We start from the raw sequence: 27,712 nt of genomic DNA on the forward strand, positions 1-27,712 counted from the left end.
TGAAAATAAAGAAAACACATTGAATGAGGAGAAGGTGTGTCCTAACTTTTGGCCTGTACTGTATTTTTTTTTTTTTTTTTTTAAATGCTAAACAGATAGTGTCAGATGTGTTTTATAAGTGACAAAGTACATAATTATTAGTTAAACAATGTCAGCTTTTTCTTATTACAAAACGATTTTGCGCTTTCTCTTACGTATAAAAAAATATAAAAAATAAAAAAATTAGAAACTATCACAGTGATCGTGCTACAATATAAATGTGTATAAAACAGTCATGAGCAGGTATCAACGGTGTGATGGTGTATGACCCGCACTTTACTGGAGTTCCTTCTGAATGCTGCCATGGAGACAAAAAAAAAAAGAAGATATCAGTCCTTTACTCCAATATTAAATTCCATTGCGAAATGAAAATGTGTGACTAATTGTCATTGTTCATGTGAGAGGAGGTGGAATAAGATGAAGGACATACCTCTCCAGATATTCATGGACATTATCATGGCCGTTGTAGCGGGCCAGCCCTACCAAGATGCCAGTTGCACAGCGACCCTCCTTTTTACGACACAGGCTGCAGTTGCACACCCCTCTGCAAAGGGGGCACGACCATGTCTGTGAGGGAGGGAGGGAGGGATGGGTTGGGGTTATTTTTCTGCCTCAGTAGAGCCAAAATAAGATTTAGCAGCACCGTCACCCTTGAGTTGTGTTGCTGTGCATCCAGGAAGTCATGCAAACACTTCCTTTTTACACTTTTTGTTTTGTTACAGCCTCATAGTCCTCAAACTAGGGTTGTCCCGATACCAATATTTTGGTCAAAATGAATTTCGATACTTCTCTAAATAAAGGGGACCACAAAAAATTTCATTATTGGCTTTATTTTAACAACAGAATCTTAGTGTACATGAAACATATGTTTATTATTGCAATTTAGTCCTTAAATAAAATAGTGAACATACTAGACAACTTGTCTTTTAGTAGTAAGTAAACAAACAAAGACTCCTAATTAGTCTGCTGACGTATGCAGTAACATATTGTGTCATTTATACACCTATTATTTTGTACACATTATAAAGGAGAACCTGTAAAAATTGATTATTAATCTACTTGTTCATTTACTGTTAATATCTGCATATTTTCTGTTTTAACATGTTCTATCTACACTTCTGTTAAAATGTAATAATCACTTATTCTTCTGTTTTGATACTTTACATTAGTTTTGGATAGGGATGTCCGATAATATTGGCCTGCCGATATTATCGGCCGATAAATGCATTAAAATGTAATATCGGAAATTATTGGTATCGGTTTTTTTATTATCTGTATCAGGTTTTTTTTTGTTTTTTTTGTTTTTTTATTAAATCAACATAAAAAACACAAGATACACTTACAATTAGTGCACCAACCCAAAAAACCTCCCACCCCCCATTTCTTTCTGTTATCAATATTCTGGTTCCTACATTATATATCAATATATATCAATACAGTCTGCAAGGGATACAGTCCGTAAGCACACATGATTGTGCGTGCTGCTGCTCCACTAATAGTACTAACCTTTAACAGTTAATTTTACTCATTTTCATTCATTACTAGTTTCTATGTAACTGTTTTTATATTGTTTTACTTTCTTTTTTATTCAACAAAATGTTTTTAATTTAGTTATCTTATTTTATTATTATTTTTAAAAAGTACCTTATCTTCACCATACATGGTTGTCCAAATTAGGCATAATAATGTGTTAATTCCACGACTGCATGTATCGGTTGATATCGGTATCGGTAATTAAAGAGTTGGACAATATCGGAATATCGGATATCGGCAAAAAGCCATTATCGGACATCCCTAGTTTTGGATGATACCACACATTTAGGTATCGATCCGATACCAAGTAGTTACAGGATCATACATTGGTCATATTCAAAGTCCTCATGTGTCCAGGGACGTATTTCCTGACTTTATAAACATAATATACATTTTTAAAAAATGAAAGAAGATGTTGTGATGCCAAAAAATATCGACGTAATCATAGTAGTATCGACTAGATACGTCCCTGTACTTGATATCATTACAGTGGATGTTAGGTATCGATCCACCAATGGCGTGTTATGGTTCGGAGAGGAGGTGACGGCAACAGACACCAGGGGGAGATGTAGCTCTAGTTACAGGATCATACATTGGTCATATTCAAAGTCCTCATGTGTCCAGGGACGTATTTACTGATTTACAAACATAATATGAATTTGAAAATTTTGTGACGATAAAAAATATCCACGTAATCATAGTAGTATCGACTAGATACATCCCTGTACTTGATATCATTACAGCGGATGTTAGGTATCGATCCACCAATGGCGTGTTATGGTTCGGAGAGGAGGTGACGGCAACAGACACCAGGGGGAGATGTAGCTCTAGTTACAGGATCATACATTGGTCATATTCAAAGTCCTCATGTGTCCAGGGACGCATTTACTGATTTATAAACATAATATGAATTAGAAAATTTTGTGACGATAAAAAATATCCACGTAATCATAGTAGTATCGACTAGATACGCTCTTGTACTTGGTATCATTACAGTGGATGTCAGGTGTAGATCCATTTGTTTACATTGTGACACCAGTGAGCTATTGTATCCTCCTACGGTGTGTAATGAAGCATGTTTAGCTATTCCTCGTCCTGCAGTGATAATGATACTTGTAAGAAACGTACTTTATTTGTCGCCATGGAGACGAGGATTAGTGATTTAGACGTAGCTAAAACACTGCAGACTGCGAATGGATGTTAGCTGCTAGCCATGTCTTAAAGCACCTCTTCCTGATAATTATGTGATTTTTAAAATGTTATTACATTTGTAATTCAACTTTTTTTTTTCTTCACATTGTCATTATGGGGTGTTGTCTGTAGAATTTTGAGGATGAATACGATTTTATTCAATTTTGGAATAAGGCTGCAACATAAAATACAAAAATGTGTAGAAATATGGGGAAACAAGTACAAATGTGCGCTTCATTCACCAACGGTATTACAAAACAAATCAATTAGAATAATACATAATTATGGATATAGAAAACATACAAACCCTTTATTTATTGGACTAAAAATATTGAAATGCAACGATTTGGTGCATTAGCAAACAGCTACAATGATGTACAAAGCAAACTATAACCTGCTAGCCAAGAATGTACAACAATTCTTCTCAACTAAAGAGGAGAAATATAATCTTGGAGAAAAATGTCATTTAAAACATTTGTATGCGCGTACAACACTTAAAACCTTTAGTATATCAGTATGTGGAATTAAATGATGGAATGGATTAAGCAAAGAAATCCAACAAAGCAGCAATATGATTCACTTTAAGAGACTGTTCAAACTACAAGTGTACAGAACAATAATTATGATCAACATCTTGAACCCTTTTTTTTTTTAGATAAAAAGATTATGTATTTAATATTTGTTTACATACTGTGGTATATTATTTATTTATTCACTGTTCTGTTACATAAACATGGAAAGAAAGAAAACACTCCAAAGTCTGCCTCTGCTCATCATTCATCACTGAAGGTACACACACTCTGTCAATTCTCTTATATACTCTTTCATTCTAGACTTGTAGAGTGTTTGATTATCACATCACTCTAAATGGCCAATCTTTCCTTTTTTCTACACTAAAACTGGGGAAATGCGTAGAGTGTTCTGGGCTTCAGTACAGTGTCGATCTCCTGAAGACATGATTTTATTTCACAATTCCTTGAGAGAAAAAAATGCCTGGTTAGGCGTGTGTATAGTAGTATGTGTGCTCTATATAGTGACATGACATACACTACCGTTCAAAAGTTTTGGGTCACATTGAAATGTCCTTATTTTTGAAGGAAAAGCACTGTACTTTTCAATGAAGATAACTTTAAACTAGTCTTAACTTGAAAGAAATACACTATATACATTGCTAATGTGGTAAATAACTATTCTAGCTGCAAATGTCTGTTTTTTGGTGCAATATCTACATAGGTGTATAGAGGCCCATTTCCAGAAACTATCACTCCAGTGTTCTAATGGTACAATGTGTTTGCTCATTGGCTCAGAAGGCTAATTGATGATTAGAAAACCCTTGTGCAATCATGTTCACACATCTGAAAACACTTCAGCTCGTTACAGAAGCTACAAAACTGACCTTCCTTTGAGCAGATTGAGTTTCTGGAGCATCACATTTGTGGGGTCAATTAAACGCTCAAAATGGCCAGAAAAAGAGAACTTTCATCTGAAACTCGACAGTCTATTCTTGTTCTTAGAAATGAAGGCTATTCCACAAAATTGTTTGGGTGACCCCAAACTTTTGAACGGTGGTGTATAATCATGTCATGTGTGCCTTCCTTGGGTGAAGCCAGGTTTACAGCTATGTTGTGACATGTTATTATGCGGGTTGTTACTTATGTATGTTATGTTGCAGCTATTTAAAATAGTTTCGTCAATTTGTTCTGGCCCGAAATAAATTGGCCCTTTGAAACATGTCTTTTTAAGTAACTTCATTTCTAGCCACCTTCAACAAGCCGATTATTACAAATCAGAATTTTAAAAAAAATAAAATACACGTGTTCTTGTTCAGAGGGATTGTGAATGATTGGCAAAATTCCGGCCCGAACAAGGAATGGGATACAATGGCTATGGTATGAAAAGGGGTAGGATTAAATAAGCTCTGCTTCTTCCTACTCCTTTTCGGACGTGCTGTAGTGAAACAACTGGAAATATGTGATGCATTACATTGTATCGTATGCATTAGGGCTGCGAATCTTTGGGTGTCCCACGATTCGATTCAATATCGATTCTTGGGGTCACGATTCCATTCAAAATCGATTTTTTTTTCAATTCAACATGATTCTCGTTTCAAAAACGATTTCTTTTCCCCGATTCCAAAGGATTCTCTATTCATTCAATACATAGATTTCAGACCCCAGTCTGCTGACATGCAAGCAGAGTAGTAGATTTTTGTAAAAAGCTTTTATAATTAGGGATGTCCGATAATGGCTTTTTGCCGATATCCCGATATTGTCCAACTCTTTAATTACCGATACCGATATCAACCGATACCGATATATACAGTCGTGGAATTAACACATTATTATGCCTAATTTGGACAACCAGGTATGGTGAAGATAAGGTTGTTTTTTTTTTAAATAAAATAAAATAAGATAAATAAATTAAAAACATTTTCTTGAATACAAAAGAAAGTAAAACAATATAAAAACAGTTACATAGAAACTAGTAATTAATGAAAATGAGTAAAATTAACTGTTAAAGGTTAGTACTATTAGTGGACCAGCAGCACGCACAATCATGTGTGCTTACGGACTGTATCCCTTGCAGACTGTATTGATATATATTGATATATAATGTAGGAACCAGAATATTAATAACAGAAAGAAACAACCCTTTTGTGTGAATGAGTGTAAATGGGAGGGAGTTTTTTTGGGTTGGTGCACTAATTGTAAGTGTATCTTGTGTTTTTTATGTTGATTTAATAAAATTAAAAAAAAACAAACAACAAAAAAACGATACCGATAATAAAAAAACCAATACCGATAATTTCCGATATTACATTTTAAAGCATTTATCGGCCGATAATATCGGCAGGCCGATATTATCGGACATCTCTATTTATAATTGTAAAGGACAATGTTTTATCAACTGATTGCAATAATGTAAATTTGTTTTAACTATTAAATGAACCAAAAATATGACTTATTTTATCTTTGTGAAAATATTGGACACAGTGTGTTGTCAAGCTTATGAGATGCGATGCAAGTGTAAGCCACTGTGACACTATTGTTAATTTTTTTAATTTTGATAATGTCAATGAGGGATTTTTAATCACTGCTATGTTGAAATTGTAACTAATATTGATACTGTTGTTGATAATACTCATTTTTATTTCACTACTTTTGGTTTGTTCTGTGTCGTGTTTGTGTCTCCTCTCAATTGCTCTGTTTATTGCACTTCTGAGTGTTGCTGGGTCGGGTTTGGTTTGGGAATTGGATTGCATTGTTATGGTGTTGCCGTGTATTGTTTTGTTGGATTTATTAATTTAAAAAAATTAATTAATTAATTCAAAATAAATAAATAAATAAATAAATCGATTTTTTTTTAATGAGAATCGATTCTGAATCGCACAACGTGAGAATCGCGATTCGAATTGATTTTTTCCCACACCCCTAGTATGCATGTTCCAAATAAACTGAAAATGAACCGAAACTGAACAAAAACAAAGCGCTGTGAATACTTTCTGGATGCACTTTTGGTTAAACGTGTTACAATTGAACACATCTACACAAATAATTTGTTTTCCCATCTACACCCCGACTATTGTACGTGGTTTTGACTGCCCGACACTTGTTGTTACTGACCGGGTCGAGCAACACGGTGCGTACGTCCTCGCCGTAACGGTTCTTGAGGCACGGCCCGCAGAACTGCCCTTTGCCCGCCGAGCAGAAGCCGCTGCGGCACACGGTCTTGGTGTCCAGAGTTTTCTGTCTGCACTGGTGGCACGAGCTTCCCTGAAGGACAACACACACACACATAGTGAGGACATTGTCACCACCTGCACGTAACTACACAACTTTGTGCTGGCCACTCACGGTCTCTTTGTCCCAGATCTTGTCCTTGCTGCGGCACGCTATGTTGTCCAGGTCTTCCTTAGTGATGTCATCAACGGTCTTGTACTCATATTGACTGCGTCGGTGGCTCCTTCTCTTTTTGGGTTTGCTGCCAGCAAGCTCGTCGTCCACCTATCAAGACACAATGACAAGCCATTAGGAGGAGGAGATCATATACAGGATGGGCCTGATCTACCAAGACCCAAATAAGTGCTGATTAGTGCTTGCAAACTGTAAAATAGTTTGTACTATTAATGGGTGATCTATTAAGACAGGGGTCGGCAACCCAAAACATTTAAAGAGCCATACTGGACCAAAAAATACAACAAAAAAACTGTCTGGAGCCGCAAAAATTATGAAGGCAACACGTGACGTAAGTGTCTATATTAGCTGTTATAGCCTACTATCAAAATTACTGAGTGTCGCAGGTTTATTTAAGTGTTATAATGAAGGCAACACATGACCGTAAGTGTCTATATTAGCTATTATAGCCTACTATCAAAATGACGTAGTGTCGCAGGCTTATTTAAGTGTTATAATGAAGGAAACACATGACCGCAAGTGTCTATATTAGCTATATTAGTCTTCTATCTAAATGACTTTAAAAGTCTTATATAAGTGTTATAATGAAGGCAACACATGACGTAAGTGTCTATTAGCTATAATAGCCTACTATCAAAATGACTTTAAAAGTCTTATATAAGTCTTATAATGAAGGCAACACATGACATAAGTGTCTATTAGCTATAATAGCCTACTATCAAAATGACTTTAAAAGTCTTATATAAGTCTTATAATGAAGGCAACACATGACATAAGTGTCTATTAGCTATAATAGCCTACTATCAAAATGATTTTAAAAGTCTTATAATGAAGGCAACACATGACGGTGTAAGTGTCTATTAGCTATAATAGCCTACTATCAAAATGACTTTAAAAGTCTTATATAAGTCTTATAATGAAGGCAACACATGACATAAGTGTGTATTAGCTATAATAGCCTACTATCAAAATGATTTTAAAAGTCTTATATAAGTCTTATAATGAAGGCAACACATGATGTAAGTGTCTATAATAGCTATAATAGCCTACTATCAAAAGGACTGAGTGTCGCAGGCTTATTTAAGTGTTATAATGAAGGCAACACATGACCGTAAGTGTCTATATTAGCTATATTAGTCTTCTATGTAAAAAACTTTAAAAGTCTTGTATAAGTGTTATAATGAAGGCAACACATGACGTAAGTGTCTATATTAGCTATAATAGCCTACTATCAAAATGACTTTAAAAGTCTTATATAAGTCTTATAATGAAGGCAACACATGACATAAGTGTCTATTAGCTATAATAGCCTACTATCAAAATGATTTTAAAAGTCTTATATAAGTGTTATAATGAAGGTAACACATGACGGTGTAAGTGTCTATTAGCTTTAATAGCCTACTATCAAAATGATTTTAAAAGTCTTATATAAGTCTTATAATGAAGGCAACACATGACATAAGTGTCTATTAGCTATAATAGCCTACTATCAAAATGATTTAAAAGTCTTATATAAGTCTTATAATGAAGGCAACACCTGATGTAAGTGTCTATAACAGCTATTATAGCCTACTATCAAAATGACTGTGTGTCGCAGGCTTATTTAAGTGTTATAATGAAGGCAACACATGACGGCAAGTGTCTATATTAGCTATATTAGTCTTCTATCTAAATTACTTTAAAAGTCTTATATAAGTGTTATAATGAAGGCAACACATGACGGTGTAAGTGTGTATTAGCTAGAATAGCCTACTATCAAAATGACTTTAAAAGTCTTATATAAGTCTTATAATGAAGGCAACACATGACGTAAGTGTCTATATTAGCTATATTAGCCTACTATCAACATTACTTTGAAAGTCTTATATAAGTCTTATAATGAAGGCAACACATGATGTGTCTATTAGCTATAATAGCCTACTATCAAAATGACTTTAAAAGTCTTATATAAGTCTTATAATGAAGGCAACACATGATGTAAGTGTCTATATTATCTATATTAGCCTACTATCAACATTACTTTAAAAGTCTTATAATGAAGGCAACACATGATGGTGTAAGTGTCTATTAGCTATAATAGCCTACTATCAAAATGACTTTAAAAGTCTTATTTAAGTGTTATAATGAAGGCAACACATGATGTAAGTGTCTATATTAGCTATATTAGCCGGCTATCTAAATTACTTTATAAGTCTTATAATGAAGGCAACACATGATGTGTCTATATTAGCCTACTATCAAAATGACTTTAAAAGTTTTATATAAGTCTTATAATGAACACACACATACATACATATATATACACACACACACATATACACACACACACGTGAGTGAAGGTGGTGTAGCTCAGCACAACATACTGTACCTCCACAAGTCTCCTGAGGTCCACGGCCTTGGGGCCTCCGCGGGGCGACGGCTCACACTCTTGGTCCACAGCAAAGTTCTCGGGAGGGCGGGCCTTACGGGACGGGTTCCTCCTCTCCGACCCGTTCTCCACTTCGGACTTGCGCTTGCGTGGCGTGGCTTTCACCGGGGAGCGCTTCTTCTTCTGCACGGAGTAGAGGAGGACAGCCGTTAACAAAACGCTGGCAAGAGTTTGAGCGTGTGCCAGTGCTCACCTGAGGGTCGGTGGGCAGCGTCAGGTCCGCCATAGTGCTGAGGTCAGCAAACAGCTTAGCCAGCTGGAAGACAGGTGGATGATTACCATGTTTATGGTGATTATAGTAAGTAAGAGTGCGACTAACCATGGCCTTGTTCTCCCGGATGTTTTTATCACGTTTCCTTAGGCTCTGGTACAACACCTCATCTTCTCCCTTCTCCTCCTCCGGTTCCTTCTCTTCTTCTTTGTGTTTATCCTCCTTCTTCAGCCTCTGTCTCATCCTCTGCGCCAGGGTTTCTTGCGCCGGCTTTTTGACGCTTTTGTTTTTTGGCTCTTGTTTGGGCGTGGACGACTGTTTGCGTGGAAATCTGAGAAGGCGAATTGATTGAAGTGTTTAAAGGCCTACTGAAAGCCACTACTACCGACCACGCAGTCTGATAGTTTATATATCAATGATGAAATCTTAACATTGCAACACATGCCAATACGGCCGGGTTAACTTATAAAGCGCAATTCTAAATTTCCCGCTAAACTTCCGGTTGAAAACGTCTATGTATGATGACGTATGCGCGTGACGTCACTAGTTAAACGGAAGTATTGGTACACCTTTGAATCCAATACAAAAAAGCTCTGTTTTCATCTCAAACTTCCACAGTATTCTGGACATCTGTGTTGGTGAATCTTTTGCAATTTGTTTAATGAACAATGGAGACTGCAAAGAAGAAAGTTGTAGGTGGGATCGGTGTATTAGCGGCTGGCTGCAGCAACACAACCAAGAGGACTTTGACTTGGATAGCAGACGCGCTAGCCGCCGACCGCATGGATGATCGGGTGAAGTCCTTCGTCCTTCCGTCGATCGCTGGAACGCAGGTGAGCACGGGTGTTGATGAGCAGATGAGGGCTGGCTGGCGTAGGTGGAGCGCTAATGTTTTTATCATAGCTCTGTGAGGTCCCGTTGCTAAGTTAGCTTCAATGGCGTCGTTAGCAACAGCATTGTTAAGCTTCGCCAGGCTGGAAAGCATTAACCGTGTAGTTACATGTCCATGGTTTAATAGTATTGTTGATCTTCTGTCTATCCTTCCAGTCAGGGGTTTATTTCTTTTGTTTCTATCTGCATTTGAGCCCGATGCTATCATGTTAGCGCCGTAGCTAAAGTGTTTCGCCGATGTATTGTCGTGGGGATAAAAGTCACTGTGAATGTCCATTTCGCGTTCTCGACTCTCATTTTCAAGAGGATATAGTATCCGAGGTGGTTTAAAATACAAATCCGTGATCCACAATAGAAAAAGGAGAAAGTGTGGAGTCCAATGAGCCAGCTTGTACCTAAGTTACGGTCAGAGCGAAAAAAGATACGTCCTGCACTGCACTCTAGTCCTTCACTCTCACTTTCCTCATCCACGAATCTTTCATCCTCGCTCAAATTAATGGGGTAATCGTCGCTTTCTCGGTCCGAATCTCTCTCGCTGCTGGTGTAAACAATAGGGAAATGTGAGCAGCACTCCAGCTTGTGACGTCACGCTACTTCCGGTAGGGGCAAGGCTTTATTTTATCAGCGACCAAAAGTTGCGAACTTTATCGTCGTTGTTCTCTACTAAATCCTGTCAGCAAAAATATGGCAATATCGCGAAATGATCAAGTATGACACATAGAATGGATCTGCTATCCCCGTTTACATAAAAAAAATTCATTTCAGTAGGCCTTTAATGATTAAAGCGCAACGTTACATCCAGGGCTCGAATTTAACCGCGGCAACTACCGTGACCGCCCTCGTCACTTGCCGTAATGCCCTAAAAAACGTTTTACTTGTTAATGGACGAGTGATGTAACAATAATAACGATATAATAATAATTCGCAATAAAATTCCTGCCGGTTATTAGTACCGTCTAATTTTTTAATTACCGAAACCCCGTCATTCATTATAATGACGGTATAGCTCGGTTGGTAGAGTGGCCGTGCCAGCAACTTGAGGGTTCCAGGTTCGATTCCCCGCTTCCGCCATCCGAGTCACTGCCGTCGTGTCCTTGGGCAAGACACTTTACCCACCTGCTCCCAGTGCCACCCACACTGGTTTTAAAATGTAACTTAGATATTGGGTTTCACTATGTAAAGCGCTTTAAGTCACTAGAGAAAAAGCGCTATATAAATATAATTCACTTCACACTTCACTATTAAGGCATTTTAGGCAACACAAAGTCAGGCGGATGCGCACTAGCATCGTTTGGCTTGATGATTAACTACACGGACTTTGCTCCGGAGATTTCCCCTCGGAGTAAACGGAGCCAAGCGCTTGGTTTAACGTCATTTTCCCTCGCTTCCCGCCGTGCGCTTAAGAGCGCACTGCTGTGTTTAGAGGGAGACAGGTGTGGACAATATTGGAGAAACTTGTCCCCACACTAAAAGTATACAGCGAAGGAGAAAACTATTTGATGTTGCTTTTATTTTCTCAATACAGCGTCCATCAGCTGCTGTGACAGAGTTAATGAGGCGAGGAAACATTGATGATCCCCACGGACTAACTGCACGGACTTTGCTCCGGAGATTTCCCCTCGGCGTAAATGGAGCCAAGCGCTTGGTTTAACGTCATTTCCCCTCGCTTCCCGCCGTGCGGTTAAGAGCGCACTGCTGTCATTAGAGGGAGACAGGTGTGGACAATATTGGAGACACTTGTCCCCACACTAAAAGTATACAGCGAAGGAGAAAACTATTTGATGTTGCTTTTATTTTCTCAATACAGCGTCCATCAGCTGCTGTGACAGAGTTAATGAGGTGAGGAAACATTGATGATCACGGCGGACTAACTACACGGACTTTGCACCGGAGATTTCCCCTCGGAGTAAACGGAGCCAAGCGCTTGGTTTAACGTCATTTCCCCTCGCTTCCCGCCGTGCGCTTAAGAGCGCACTGCTGTGATTAGAAGGAGACAGGTGTGGACAATATTGGAGACACTTGTCCCCACACTAAAAGTATACAGCGAAGGAGAAAAACTATTTGATGTTGCTTTTATTTTCTAAATACAGCGTCCATCAGCTGCTGTGACGGAGTTAATGAGGTGAGGAAACATTGATGATCCCCACGGACTAACTGCACGGACTTTGCTCCGGAGATTTCCCCTCGGCGTAAATGGAGCCAAGCGCTTGGTTTAACGTCATTTTACCTCGCTTAAGTTTCAAGTTTCAAGTTTATTCACAATACCATAGAACAATTACAATAGTAGTGAATATCATTTAAAGATATTGGTAAGTGAAAGGGTCCCCCAAATAAGCTAGAAGAAGCTTCCCGCCGTGTGTTTAAGAGCGCACTGCTGTGTTTAGATGGAGACAGGTGTGGACAATATTGGAGACACTTGTCCCCACACTAAAAGTATACAGCGAAGGAGAAAACTATTTGATGTTGCTTTTATTTTCTCAATACAGCGTCCATCAGCTGCTGTGACAGAGTTAATGAGGTGAGGAAACATTGATGATCACGGCGGACTAACTACACGGACTTTGCACCGGAGATTTCCCCTCGGAGTAAACGGAGCCAAGCGCTTGGTTTAACGTTATTTCCCCTCGCTTCCCGCCGTGCGCTTAAGAGCGCACTACTGTGATTAGAGGGAGACAGGTGTGGACAATATTGGAGACACTTGTCCCCACACTAAAAGTATACAGCGAAGGAGAAAAACTTTTTGATGTTGCTTTTATTTTCTCAATACAGCGTCCATCAGCTGCTGTGACAGAGTTAATTTAAAGGCCTACTGAAACCCACTACTACCGACCACGCAGTCTGATAGTTTATATATCAATGATGAAATCTTAACATTATAACACATGCCAATACGGCCGGGTTAACTTATAAAGTGACATTTTAAATTTGCCGCTAAACTTCCGGTTCGAAACGCCTCTGAGGATGACGTATGCGTGTGACGTAGCCCGGCGAACACGGGTATGCCTTCCACATTGAAGCCGATACGAAAAAGCTCTGTTTTCATTTCATAATTCCACAGTATTCTGGACATCTGTGTTCGTGAATCTGTTTCAATCATGTTCATTGCATTATGGAGAAGGAAGCCGAGCAAGCAAAGAAGAAAGTTGTCGGTGCGAAATGGACGTATTTTTCGAACGTAGTCAGCCACAACAGTACACAGCCGGCGCTTCTTTGTTTACATTCCCGAAAGATGCAGTCAAGATGGAAGAACTCGGATAACAGAGACTCTAACCAGGAGGACTTTTGATTTGGATACACAGACGCCTGTAGAGAACTGGGACAACACAGACTCTTACCAGGATTACTTTGATTTGGATGACAAAGACGCAGACGTGCTACTGTGAGTATGCAGCTTTGGCTTTTTTTTGCGTATGTACGTAACTTTTTAAAAATATATAAGCTTTATGAACCTTGGGTTAGGTGAACGGTCTTTTGGGCTGAGTGATTGTGTGTGTTGATCATGTGTTTGAATTGTATTGGCGTGTTCTATGGAGCTAGGAGCTAGCAAAGGAGCTAGGAGCTAGCATAACACGTACCGTACCGTACGTGCGCGTCACATACGTAACTTTTTAAAAATATATAAGCTTTATGAACCTTGGGTTAGGTGAACGGTCTTTTGGGCTGAGTGATTGTGTGTGTTGATCAGGTGTTTGAATTGTATTGGCGTGTTCTATGGAGCTAGGAGCTAGCAGAGGAGCTAGGAGCTAGCATAACAAACACGCAGGTGTTATTATGCAGGATTAATTTGTGGCATATTAAATATAAGCCTGGTTGTGTTGTGGCTAATAGAGTATATATATGTCTTGTGTTTATTTACTGTTGTAGTCATTCCCAGCTGAATATCAGGTACCGTGAGTATGCAGCCTTGGCTGCTAAACATTCGATAACTTGACCGTATGTGCGCGTCACGTACGTAACTTTTTAAAAATATATAAGCTTTATGAACCTTGGGTTAGGTAAACGGTCTTTTGGGCTGAGTGATTGTGTGTGTTGATCAGGTGTTTGAATTGTATTGGCGTGTTCTATGGAGCTAGGAGCTAGCAGAGGAGCTAGGAGCTAGCATAACAAACACGCAGGTGTTTTTATGCAGGATTAATTTGTGGCATATTAAATATAAGCCTGGTTGTGTTGTGGCTAATAGAGTATATATATGTCTTGTGTTTATTTACTGTTGTAGTCATTCCCAGCTGAATATCAGGTCACCCCCAGCTCTCACAGCATCTTCCCTATCTGAATAGCTTCAACTCCCCACTAGTCCTTCACTTGCACTTTACTCATCCACAAATCTTTCATCCTCGCTCAAATTAATGGGGAAATTGTTGCTTTCTCGGTCCGAATCTCTCTCACTTCATGCGGCCATCATTGTAAACAATAGGGAACTTTGCGTATATGTTCAACTGACAACGTCACGCTACTTCCGGTAGGTGCAAGCCTTTTTTTTATCAGATACCAAAAGTTGCAATCTTTATCGTCGTTGTTCTATACTAAATCCTTTCAGCAAAAATATGGCAATATCGCGAAATGATCAAGTATGACACATAGAATAGATCTGCTATCCCCGTTTAAATAAAAAAAATTCATTTCAGTAGGCCTTTAATGCTGCACAAACATGCATGATCACTTAGCTCTTGTGCTACGTGATCATTTGTGTGCGTTTTAAGTGTTTTTTCCCCACCTTTTCTAGTTTTGCTAGCTCATTAGGAGTCCAAAGAAAGCAATGGACAAGTGATGTGTAGTTTGTAACATTCAGGAAACATGCACAATGTAATCGATGTGATTTTTTAATCCTAATCGACCTGGCTGTAAAAGTTAAGGAGTTTTATGATTTCAAACTGTGAGCGTGTCGACTACAGATCAGGTAAGTTGTTTTGGCTTTTTTAGTAACTTGACAGTTGATCCATTACCTCCCTATTATGCTTGTTTGATACACCATACTGTATAGCCCTTTATATCATGTTCAAAGCGTACAAACTTTTACTAAAATAGGCCATTACTGTTTACATTGTTTATTAGGGAGAAATTTGCTTCAAATACAAATTTTACTATTAATGAACCCTGTTCAAGATCCAATTCAGTTAAAAAAAGTGTATGTTCCCCAGTTTATCTTTAAATAAACTAACAGCATTGTTGGAAAAAAACTGCCAATGGCAGAACAACGCCCCCACCTGGCTGTGAAGAGCTCAAATGATCAAACTAGTGTTGTCACGATACCAATATTTTGATACCGGTACCAAAGTGTATTTCGATACTTTTCTAAATAAAGGGCACCACAAAAAATGTCATTATTGGCTTTATTTTAACAAAAAATCTTAGAGTACATTAAACATATGTTTATTATTGCAATTTAGTCCTTAAATAAAATAGTGAAAATACCAGACAACTTGTCTTTTAGTAGTAAGTAAACAAACAAAGGTTCCTAATTAGTCTGCTGACGTATGCAGTAACATATTGTGTCATTTATACACCTATTATTTTGTCAACATTATAAAGGACAAGCTGTAAAAATTTATTATTAATCCACTTGTTCATGTACTGTTAATATTTGCTTATTTTCTGTTTTAATATGTTCTATCTACACTTCTGTTAAAATGTAATAATCACCTTTTCTTCTGTTGTTTGGATACTTTACATTAGTTTTGGCTGATTCCACAAATTTAGGTATCGATCCGATACCAAGTAGTTACAGGATCATACAATGGTCATATTCAAAGTCCTCAAGTCCAGGGACGTACTTCCTGAGTTTATGAATATAATATGTAACGAAATTTCGTTCTTATCTGTGGCTGTAAAGTTCAAATTTGAATGACAATATAAAGGAAGTCTAAGTCTAAGTCTAATATAAATTTAAAAAAGAAAAAGAAAAAAGATTTTGTGACGATAAAAAATATCAAAGTAATCATAGTAGTGTTGACTACTACTAATTACTTTATTAGGATTAGTGATTTAGAAGTAGCTAAAACACTGCAGACTGTGGATGGACGTTAGCCGCTAGCTAGCTAGCCATGTCTTAAAGCACCTCTTCCTGAGGGCGTTTCAGTGTTATAACCTCACCTTTATCTTCAGTTTTTAAGCCAAAATGCGTCCGTTCTCCCTTTTCTGTCTACACACTGTGTCTGCTTGTAAGTACTCTATGTGTGTGCGCTGCCGAACATGCTCCTCTGCTCGTAAAACCGGCAATGTCACGACGACGCGCCGTCATGCCCGTAAAATAAAATATGGCGAACCGCTACATTTCAAGCGGAGTATCGTATCGTTTTTGATTTATTAGTACCACGATACTATACTAGTACATGTATACCGTACAACTAGAGATGTCCGATATTATCGGCCGATAAATGCTTTAAAATGTAATATCGGAAATTATCGGTATCGGTTTCAAAAACTAAAATGTATGACTTTTTAAAATGCCGCTGTGTACACGGACGTAGGGAGAAGTACAGAGCGCCAATAAACCTTAAAGGCACTGCCTTTGCGTGCCGGCCCAGTCACATAATATCTACGGCTTTTTACACACACAAGTGAATGCAAGTCATACTTGGTCAACAGCCATACAGGTCACACTGAGGGTAGCCGTATAAACAACTTTAACACTGTTACAAATATGCGCCACACTGTGAACTCACACCAAACAAGAATGACAAACACATTTCGGGAGAACATCCGCACCGTAACACAACATAAACACAACAGATCAAATACCCAGAACCCCTTGCAGCACTTACTCTTCCGGGACGCTACAATATACATCCCCCGCTACCCCCACCTCAACCCCGCCCACCTCAACCTCCATGTCCTGAATTCCAAGCTGCTGTTTTGAGGCATGTTAAAAAAAATAATGCACTTTGTGACTTCAATAATAAATATGGCAGTGCCATGTTGGCATTTTTTCCATAACTTGAGTTGATTTATTTTGGAAAACCTTGTTACATTGTTTAATGCATCCAGCGGGGCATCACAACAAAATTAGGCATAATAATGTGTTGATTCCACGACTGTATATATCGGTATCGGTTGATAGCGGAATCGGTAATTAAGAGTTGGACAATATCGGAATATCGGATATCGGCAACAAAGCCATTATCGGACATCTCTACGTAGATCAAACTTTGTGTTTTGGGGGGAATTATTGATTGTACAGAGGGTAAAATACCTGTACAAATATGATAATTAACGTGGATTTAGTGTACAATTTCAGTTTCAGTTTATTTCGAACATGCATACGATACAATGTAATGCATCACATATTTGAAGTTGTTTCATTACAGCACATCCGAAAAGGAGTAGGAAGAAGCAGAGCTTATTCAACCCTACCCCTTTTCATACCATAGCAATTTTATCCCATTTCCTTGTTCCCTGTTTGCAACAGATCAGTGAATAAATAAATGATAAATAAATAAATATACCATAAGTAAGTAAACAAATATTAAATACATAAATAATAATTAGCTAATTAGAGATGTTTAAAAGGTAAACATTGTGATTTTACACTGTATTCTATAGGAGTGTAACGGTACGTGTATTTGTATTGAACCGTTTCAGTACGGGGGTGTCGGTTCGGTTCGGAGGTGTACCGAACGAGTTTCCACACGGACATATTAAGTAGCGTAACGCACGTTGTGTAAACAATGCACACCGAGGCACAACACATGGCATGCTAGCAGCTAACGGGCTAGGATAGACTGACCATACGTCCTCTTTTCACCGGACATGTCCTCTTTTGCGGAGCTGTCAGGGCGGAGTTTCTTAAAAGCCTCAAATGTCCGGCATTTTGAGTTAGGGTTGCGTGTATTTTCAATGTACGTTCAGGGTTAAGAAGGGGTTAAAAACAAAACAAATTGTGCGCGCAGCAGCATTGGTGAGGGAGGGGCAGAGACAGACAGAGAGAGAGAGAGAGTTATGATAAACGCGCATGCGTCGCCAGGCTCTGCTTTTTATCCATAGATTTATCACATTTGATTTTTTATTATCTATAGCAGGGGTGTCAAAAGTGTGCCCCGGAGGCCATTTGCGGCCCACAGCTAATGTTTTAAAGGCCTAAAAATACTATTAAAATAAACAAAAACATAACAAAAGTGAAATAAAAAAGCTTAAAGGTTAAATGTAATTTAGAAAAAGTTGCAATGTTGACTAATAAAACAAAGCTGTTTTTTTTTTCTTTCAAACTGTCATTGCTCAAAACATAATATTGAATCAAAATCAATGTTATTATGAATTATTGACCTATCCAAGGTTCCCATTACTTCACATCAAATATTCCACTAAGAAAAATATTTTTGGTGGAAGATTTTGCAAATTTGGTAAATAAATAACCAAAAAATGTATATTTTGTTGTTTTCTTACTGTACCGAAAATGAACCGAACCGTGACCTCTAAACCGAGGTACGTACCGAACCGAAAATGTTGTGTACCGTCACACCCCTAGTATTACCTGATTGAAGGTCATCGCATGGATATTCACGCACGCACACAAGCAAAAATAATCATGGCAAGAAAAAAAGCTTCAAAAGCAGAGAGTAAAAATAATATAATATAATGAGCATAATGTGTGTTTGGTCATTAATTGAAAACAGCGCTGCAAAACAAAGGCAGTGTGGAATATTTGTTGACATACCTGAGCGCCACTAAAAGACTTCTCCTCTTGGTCAGGAGTGGGACTTCGTCATCAGAGTAGAAACCTGTGTCCACATCGCTCTCATCCTCGGACTCCGCCTTTGGGAAACACAAAATATGAACAACAATTCTGGGACAGTGTGCCTCTAAAGTTCTTGTCACAGAGACGCGATCCACTGTTTCCATACACACACTTAGAAATGTTAGGAATGGGACTGTTATGAAGGTGGCATGTCGTTACAACTCCCAACACTAGATGGCAGTAAACTCCAGTCTTGGGAGGAAAAAAAACAAATGTCAGAATAATTGTATCTAAGTCATACTTGAATTTCAGTGTTCTGCAGGCTATCCAGTAGATGGCAGTATTGTCCTGTTTAAGAGTGTCACAACATTGCTGTTTACTGCAGACGAACTGCTTTACGGTAGACTAAACGTGACTGCTGTTGTTGTGTGTTGTTACCGCGCTGGGAGGACGTTAATGAAACTGCCCAACAATAAACCCACATAAGAAACCAAGAACTCTCTCTCCTTGTTGTGCACTCTACTCTCTAAAAGCCGTAGATGTTATGACGTCATTGGGCAGGCAAGCTGTTTATATTGTGGGAAAGCGGACGTAAGAACGGCTGTCCCCGCTCAGGTCCGCATTGAGCTGGAGGGGGCGTGGCCTCCAGCTCCGGCTGAATACCGGGAGGTTGTCGGGAGAGGCGCTGAATACCGGGATTCTCCCGCTAAAAACGGGAGGGTTGGCAAGTATGATCTAAGTGATCACAAAACGTTGTGTTGCCATGAGTTCCAGGCGAGAGGACAAAAGCTGTCTTACCAAGCAGAAGGCTTGTAAAACTCCACTGCGTACGATGGGAAGCGACAGGAAGGGGTCTTTGATGTATTGTGATCCACAGGAAGATCTTGTCTTGACCCGAGATCTACAGAGCGGAGAGGAAGCAGGACCTGACGCACGCTCCGGGCATCTTTTCTTTGAACTGTTTTGTGACCAAGGGCGACGGCTGTTTACGACCCCCTCTCCCCTTAGAAACAGCTGTTGCCATGTAATCAGGGAAAGTCCAAATAAAAGAGGAGGCGTGGTGGAAGACTGTTCAAAGAGTACAGCCCAGACATTTCTCCTCATTGAGCCAAATTGAATCCTGTCTCTGTTTAATTCCTTGCTTCTTGTCTTGTTTAATAGATGTCATCAGTGTTTGAACCTGACAATGTGACTAGGGATGTCCGATAATGGCTTTTTGCCGATATCCGATATTCCGATATTGTCCAACTCTTTAATTACCGATACCGATATCAACCGATACCGATATCAACCGATATATGCAGTCGTGGAATTAACACATTATTATGCCTAATTTGGACAACCAGGTATGGTGAAGATAAGGTACTTTTTTTAAAAATTTGTAAAATAAGATAAATAAATTAAAAACATTTTCTTGAATAAAAAAGAAAGTACAACAATATAAAAACAGTTACATAGAAACTAGTAATGAATGAAAATTAGTAAAATTAACTGTTAAAGGTTAGTACTATTAGTGGACCAGCAGCACGCACAATCATGTGTGCTTACGGACTGTATCCCTTGCAGACTGTATTGATATATATTGATATATAATGTAGGAACCAGAATATTAATAACAGAAAGAAACAACCCTTTTGTGTGAATGAGTGTAAATGGGGGAGGGAGGTTTTTTGGGTTGGTGCACTAATTGTAAGTGTATCTTGTGTTTTTTATGTGGATTTAATTTAAAACAAAAAACAAAAAAAACAAAAAACGATACCGATAATAAAAAAAACGATACCGATAATTTCCGATATTACATTTTAACGCATATATCGGCCGATAATATCGGCAGGCCGATATTATCGGACATCTCTAAATGTGACCGATGAAAGTTCTTATCATCTTTGTATTGCTTTCCGTGTTTTCTGCTCACTTTTATCTTATCTACACAAAACGGGTACTTTTAATTAACTACACGATTCCCGATTCTAAATCTATACTTTTCAATAACAGTGAGTGCAACAATTGTCGTGTTTTCAGAGCAGATATTGGAATCGTACCTTGGTCTTAAAAGGTTTGGCAAAACGCTTCCTGTCCACGCTTTCCTCCTCTTCGCTGAATCCTTCAAACTCTTCCTCGCTGTCCGATTGGCTGAACAGACGAGCCAGCTCTGCAGTTATGAATTTGGACTTAAATCGCAGCGCCTGGAGACAAAAATACAGTACACCCTTGGTTATACAAGATCATGCATGTAGTCTGCATTTTCTGAAATGTCTGTTCCCTGGGCAGTCTGAGTCCGCAAGTGCAACATTAAAGACAAGGATGGCGTAGAACACACCTTCTCATTTAATGTGTTTTCTTTATTTTCATGACTATTTACATTGTAGATTGTCACATCAAAACTATGAATGAACACATGGGGAGTTATGTACTTAACAAAAAAAACGGTGAAATAACCGAAAACATGTTTCATATTCTAGTTTCTTCAAAATAGCCACCCTTTGCGCTGATTACTTTTTCGCACACTCTTGGCATTCTCTCCATGAGCTTCAAGAGGTAGTCACCTGAAATGGTTTTCACTTCACAGGTGTGCTTGAAGCTCATGGAGAGAATGCCAAGAGTGTGCAAAGTGGAGTGAAAACCATTTCAGGTGACTACCTCTTGAAGCTCATGGAGAGAATGCCAAGAGTGTGCAAAGCAGTAATCAGAGCAAAGGGTATTTTGAAGAAACTAGAATATAAAACATGTTATTTCACCTTCTTTTGTTAAGTACATAACTCCACATGTGTTCATTCATAGTTTTGATGTGACAATCTACACCAGGGGTCACCAACCTTTTTGAAAGCAAGAGCTACTTCTTGGGTACTGATTAATGCGAAGGGCTACCAGTTTGATACACACTTAAATAAATTGCCAGAAATAGCCAATTTCCTCAATTTACCTTTAACTCTATGTTATTATTAATAATTAATGATATTTACACTTAATTGAACGGTTTAAAAGAGGAGAAAACACGAAAAAAATGACAATTAAATTTTGAAACATAGTTTGTCTTCAATTTCGACTCTTTAAAATTCCAAAATTGAACCGAAAAAAAGAAGGGAAAAACTAGCTAATTCGAATCTTTTTCAAAAAATTAAAAAAAGAATTTATGGAACATCATTACTAATTTTTCCTGATTAAGATTAATTTTAGAATTTTGATGACATATTTTAAATAGGTTAAAATCCAATCTGCACTTTGTTAGAATATATCACAAATTGGACCAAGCTATATTTCTAACAAAGACAAATCATTATTTCTCCAAGATTTTCCAGAACAAAAATTTTAAAAGAAATTCAAAAGACTTTGGAATAAGATTTAAATTTGATTCTACAGATTTTCTAGATTTGCCAGAATATTTTTTTTTAATTTTAATCATAATAAGTTTGAAGAAGTATTTCACAAATATTCTTCGTCGAAAAAACAGAAGCTAAAATGAAGAATTAAATTAAAATGTATTTATTATTCTTTACAATAAAAAAAATAAATTTACTTGAACATTGATTTAAATTGTCAGGAAAGAAGAGGAAGGAATTCAAAAGGTGAAAAGGTATATGTGTTTAAAAATCCTACAATCATTTTTAAGGTTGTATTTTTTCTCTAAAATTGTCTTTCTGAAAGTTATAAGAAGCAAAGTAAAAAAAGTAATGAATTTATTTAAACAAGTGAAGACCAAGTCTTTAAAATATTTTCTTGGATTTTCAAATTCTATTTGTGTTTTGTCTCTCTTAGAATTAAAAATGTCAGGCAAAGCGAGACCAGCTTGCTAGTAAATAAATAAAATTTAAAAAATAGAGGCAGCTCACTGGTAAGTGCTGCTATTTGAGCTATTTTTAGAACAGGCCAGCGGGCTACTCATCGGGTCCTTACGGGCTACCTGGTGCCCGCGGGCACCGCGTTGGTGACCCCTGATCTACAATGTAAATAGTCATGAAAATAAAGAAAACACATCGAATGAGAAGGTGTGTCCAAACTTTTGGCCTGTACTGTAGGTAAAATATAAAGAATTTACAGATATTTCAGAAATATTTAAATTTTCAATAGCTTTTATGATCAAACATTACGTCTCCAAAACCACAAGACCCATAGATGGCGTCTCATTGAACATACTTCATTCACATCTGGTTAAAAAAAACACACACATTTTTTTCAGAATTTTTTTTTTTTTTTTATTGCTTTGTATTAACATACTGTTTTAAAAATAAATGCCTGATAGTTTTTGTTGAATGTTGAATGTACCTGAAGTCTTATTTTAGAAAAGTATATTTTGCATACTTTTAAGAAATCTTAATTTTTTAATAGCTTCATAATCCAACATAACGTCTCAAACGCACATAACACATATATGGTGTCTAGTTTAACAAACAATACGTCTTATTTTGGGGATAAAATATAATATGCTTATTTTTTAGAAACATTTTGAATTTTCTGTAGCTTTATGATCCAACATAACGTCTCAAAATCACATGATAACACACACATGGTGTCTAGTTAAACAAACAATACGTCTTATTTTGGGGATAAAATATTATACACTTATTTTTTTAGAAACATTTTGAATTTTCTGTAGCTTTATGATCAAACATAACGTCTCAAAAACCACAAGACCCATAGATGGTGTCTCGTTGAATATACTACACTTCTTATTTTGGGGAAGAAAAACTCAGAAATATATTATTTCATTTTAAATGACTTTGTATGAACATAATGTCTCACAAACACATGCCTCGTATATGTTTTCTGTTGAATATACTACAAGTCTCATTTTAGAAAAATATACATTTTGCTTTTTTTTTTAGAAATATTTATTTTCAATAGCTTTATGATCAAACATAACGTCTCAAAAGCACATAACACAGATGGTGTCAAGTTGAATAAACAAAAAGTCTTATTTTGGGGAGAAAATACACTTATTTTTTCTGGAAATATTGTTAATTTTCAATAGGTTTATGATAAAACATAACGTCTCAAAACCACATGCCACACAAATAGCGTGTTGTTGAATATACTCAAAGTCTTATTTTGGAAAAATATATATTTTGCTTATTTTTTTAGAAATATTTATTTCTAATAGCTTTATGATCAAACGTAACACATAGATGAATAAACAATATGTCTTATATTGGGGATAAAATATCATGCTTATTTTTAACAATACTTGTTGATTTTCAATAGCTTTATGATAAAAAATAACGTCTCAAAAACACATGACACAGATGTTTTGTTGAATATACTCCAAGACTTATTTTGAAAAAACATATGCTGCTGATTTTCTTTATTTTATTATTTGTAATTTTCAATAGCTTTATGATCAAACAATGTCTCAAAGAACACATAACACAGTTGTCAATAGACAATAACTATTATTTTGGGGAAAACAGTTGAAAATATTTTCCATTTTAGACAGTTTTATCATCAAACATAACGTATAAAAAACAAATGACACAGATGGTGTCTAGTTGAATATACTACACCACTTATTTTGGGGGAAAACAATTTTTTCTGCAATATTCTTTTATTTTCAATAGCTTTATGATCAAACATAATGTCTGAAAAACACACGCCACATAAAAAAAGGTGTATAGTTTAATATGCTTAACCTGGTATTTTTTACTTTTTAGGGGGGAATATATATATTTTTGTATTTTCAATAGCTTTGTGAATAAAAAAAAAGTGTCAAAACACAAGCCACACAGATGTTATGTTGAATATACTCCAAGACTTATTTTGGAAAAACATATGTTGCTGATTTTTTTTTAATTATTTGTAATTTTCAATAGCTTTATGATCAAGCAATGTCTCAAATAACATATAACAATTGTCAATACACAATAAGTACTATTTTGGGGAAAACAGTTGAAAATATTTTAAATTTTTCAACAGTTTTATGATCAAACAATGTCTCAAAGAACACATAACACAGTTGTCAATAGACAATAAGTATTATTTTGGGGAAAAGAGTTTGAAAATATTTTCAATTTTCAACAGTTTTATGATCAAACTTAGCATATAAAGAACACATGACACAGATGGTGTCTAGTTGAATATACTACAATCATTTTGGGAGAAAACATTTTTTTCTGATTTTTTGGCAATATTTTTTTATTTCCAATAGCTTTATGCTCAAACATAACGTCTGAAAAACACATGCCACATAAAAAAGGTGTATAGTTTAATATGCTTAACCTGGTATTTTTTATTTTTTGGGGGGTGAATACATATATTTTTGTATTTTCAATAGCTTTGTGAATAAACAAAGTGTCAAAACACAAGCCACACAGATGTTTTGTTGAATATACTCCAAGACTTATTTTGGAAAAACATATGTTGCTGATTTTTTAAATTTTATTATTTGTAATTTTCAATAGCTTTATGATCAATGTCTCAAAGAACACATAACACAGTTGTCAATAGACAATAAGTATTATTTTGGGGAAAACAGTAGAAATTTTTTTAAATTTTCAACAGTTTTATGATCAAACTTAACGTATAAAAAACAAATGACACAGATGGTGTCTAGTTGGATATACTACACCACTTATTTTGGGGGAAAACAATTTTTTCTGCAATATTTTTTTATTTTCAATAGCTTTATGATCAAACATAACGTCTGAAAAACACACGCCACATAAAAAAAGGTGTATAGTTTAATATGCTTAACCTGGTATTTTTTATTTATTTTTCTTAGGGGGCGGGGGGATATATATATTTTTGTATTCTCAATAGCTTTGTGAATAAACAAAGTGTCAAAACACAAGCCACACAGATGTTTTGTTGAATATACTCCAAGACTTATTTTGGAAAAACACATGTTGCTGATTTTTTTTAAATTATTTGTAATTTTCAATAGCTTTATGATCAAGCAATGTCTCAAATAACATAATAGTTGTCAATATACAATAAGTACTATTTTGGGGAAAACAGTTGAAAATATTTTCAATTTTCAACAGTTTTATGGGCAAACAATGTCTCAAAGAACACATAACACAGTTGTCAATAAACAATAAGTATTATTTTGGGGAAACCAGTTGAAAATATTTTAAATTTTCAACAGTTTTATGATCAAACAATGTTTCAAATAACATATAACAGTTGTCAATAGACAATAAGTACTATTTTGGGGAAAACAGTTGAAAATATTTTCAATTTTCAACAGTTTTGTGATCAAACATAACGTATAGAAAAAACATGACGGATGGTGTCTAGTTGAATATACTACACCACTTATTTTGGGGGAAAACTATTTTTTCTGCAGTATTTTTTTATTTTCAATAGCTTTATGATCAAACATAACGTCTCAAAAACACACACCACATAAAAAAGGTGTATAGTTTAATATGCTTAACCTGGTATTTTTTATTTTTTAGGGGGGGGAATATATATATTTTTGTATTTTCAATAGCTTTGTGAATAAGCAAAGTGTCAAAAACACAAGCCACACAGATGTTTTGTTGAATATACTCCAAGAGTTCCATCCATCCATTTTCTACCGCTTGTCCCTTTTTGGAAAAACATAGGTTGTTGATTTTTTTTTATTATTTGTAATTTTCAATAGCTTTATGATAAAACAATGTCTCAAAGAACACATAACACAGTTGTCAATAGACAATAAGTATTATTTTGGGGAAAACAGTAGAAAATATTTTAAATTTTCAACAGTTTTATGATCAAACATAACGTGTAAAAAAACATGACACAGATGGTGTCTAGTTGAATATACTACACTTATTTTGGGGGAAAACATTTTTTTCTGATTTTTTGGCAATATTTTTTTATTTCCAATAGCTTTATGCTCAAACATAACGTCTGAAAAACACACGCCACATAAAAAAGGTGTATAGTTTAATATGCTTAACCTTTTTTTTTTTTTCTTTCTTTGGGGGGGGGAATATTTTTTTTTTTTGTAGTTTCAATAGCTTTGTGAATAAACAAAGTGTCAAAACACAAGCCACACAGATGTTTTGTTGAATATACTAGCAGTCTTACTTTAGGGGGGAAAAAAATGTTGCTTATGTTATAGAAATATTAACTTTCAATAGCTTTGTGATTAAACATCTCAAAAACACAGATGGTCTCCAGGCGAATATGATACAAGAAGTCTTATTTTGGGGGGGAAACATATTTAGCTTTTACAGTATGATTGTATTTTTAACTTTCAATAGCTTCATGGAGTAATTCAAATATTATTATGCATGCACAGGCAGGACACTTCATTAGGTACACCTGGAAAAGGGGCCTGAGGGTGAACGGGTGTACCTAATGAAGTGGCAGTTAGGGCCTAACAAAGCCTGGTGAAAGTGACGTCACAGTTTAATGAGCTTTTTTTCACACGTCAATCATTCCACGTATCCATTTAAAACTAAAACATGTGTGAAACGAACACTTTATCTTAAGAGCCAACCAGCTAGTTTCAACGTGTTGGGGTTTTTTTTACAGGAGAAGTTTCGAACGCGTCACCGAAGAGTTGTTGTTTCCGACAAGGAGGTGGTAAATATGACAACAAGTAAGCACTTTAAATGTATTACCTTCGACTCGAGCGCCATTTTATCTGCGTTTGGAGGCGAATTGGAGCAGCAAAAAGAGCTTTTTACTCGGGAGAGAAGCGAGTCGGAAAGGATTTAAACATTACCATGGGTGAGGGGATTGACTGTAAGCGTAGGGGGGTGTCTCCTTTTACCTTTTTTTGTTTTGTGCACGAGTAATGTAACACCCGTTGTATTAATATTTCAAAAATATTTACTTACTATATATATTATTAAGCACACCATTTATTTGAGGAAAAAATATATATTTTTCGGTTATAAAATAAG

General features: G+C 36.4%; 1 protein-coding gene across 2 annotated transcripts; it reads right to left on the minus strand.

Annotated features, from left to right (window-relative positions):
* LOC133635597 (cell division cycle-associated 7-like protein) lies at nucleotides 1-27,551 on the minus strand. 2 transcript variants are annotated; one of them, XM_062028822.1, is made up of 10 exons: nucleotides 27,428-27,551; nucleotides 20,921-21,064; nucleotides 18,858-18,955; nucleotides 9,425-9,647; nucleotides 9,299-9,361; nucleotides 9,065-9,228; nucleotides 6,618-6,768; nucleotides 6,387-6,536; nucleotides 470-606; nucleotides 1-337 (listed from the first exon to the last, which is right to left on the minus strand). In XM_062028822.1, exons 1-10 carry the CDS (start codon nucleotides 27,443-27,445, stop codon nucleotides 316-318), a joined length of 1,170 nt encoding a protein of 389 aa, XP_061884806.1. In that variant the 5' UTR covers nucleotides 27,446-27,551; the 3' UTR covers nucleotides 1-315. The 2 variants fall into 2 exon arrangements, with proteins under 2 accessions (XP_061884806.1, XP_061884805.1); XM_062028821.1 differs by having other exon boundaries at nucleotides 11-337; nucleotides 6,618-6,767; nucleotides 9,046-9,228.
* Nucleotides 27,552-27,712: the final 161 nt, after the last annotated feature.

Source organism: Entelurus aequoreus, linkage group LG20 (assembly GCF_033978785.1).
Source record: "Entelurus aequoreus isolate RoL-2023_Sb linkage group LG20, RoL_Eaeq_v1.1, whole genome shotgun sequence".
NCBI classification, from domain to species: Eukaryota; Metazoa; Chordata; class Actinopteri; order Syngnathiformes; family Syngnathidae; genus Entelurus; species Entelurus aequoreus.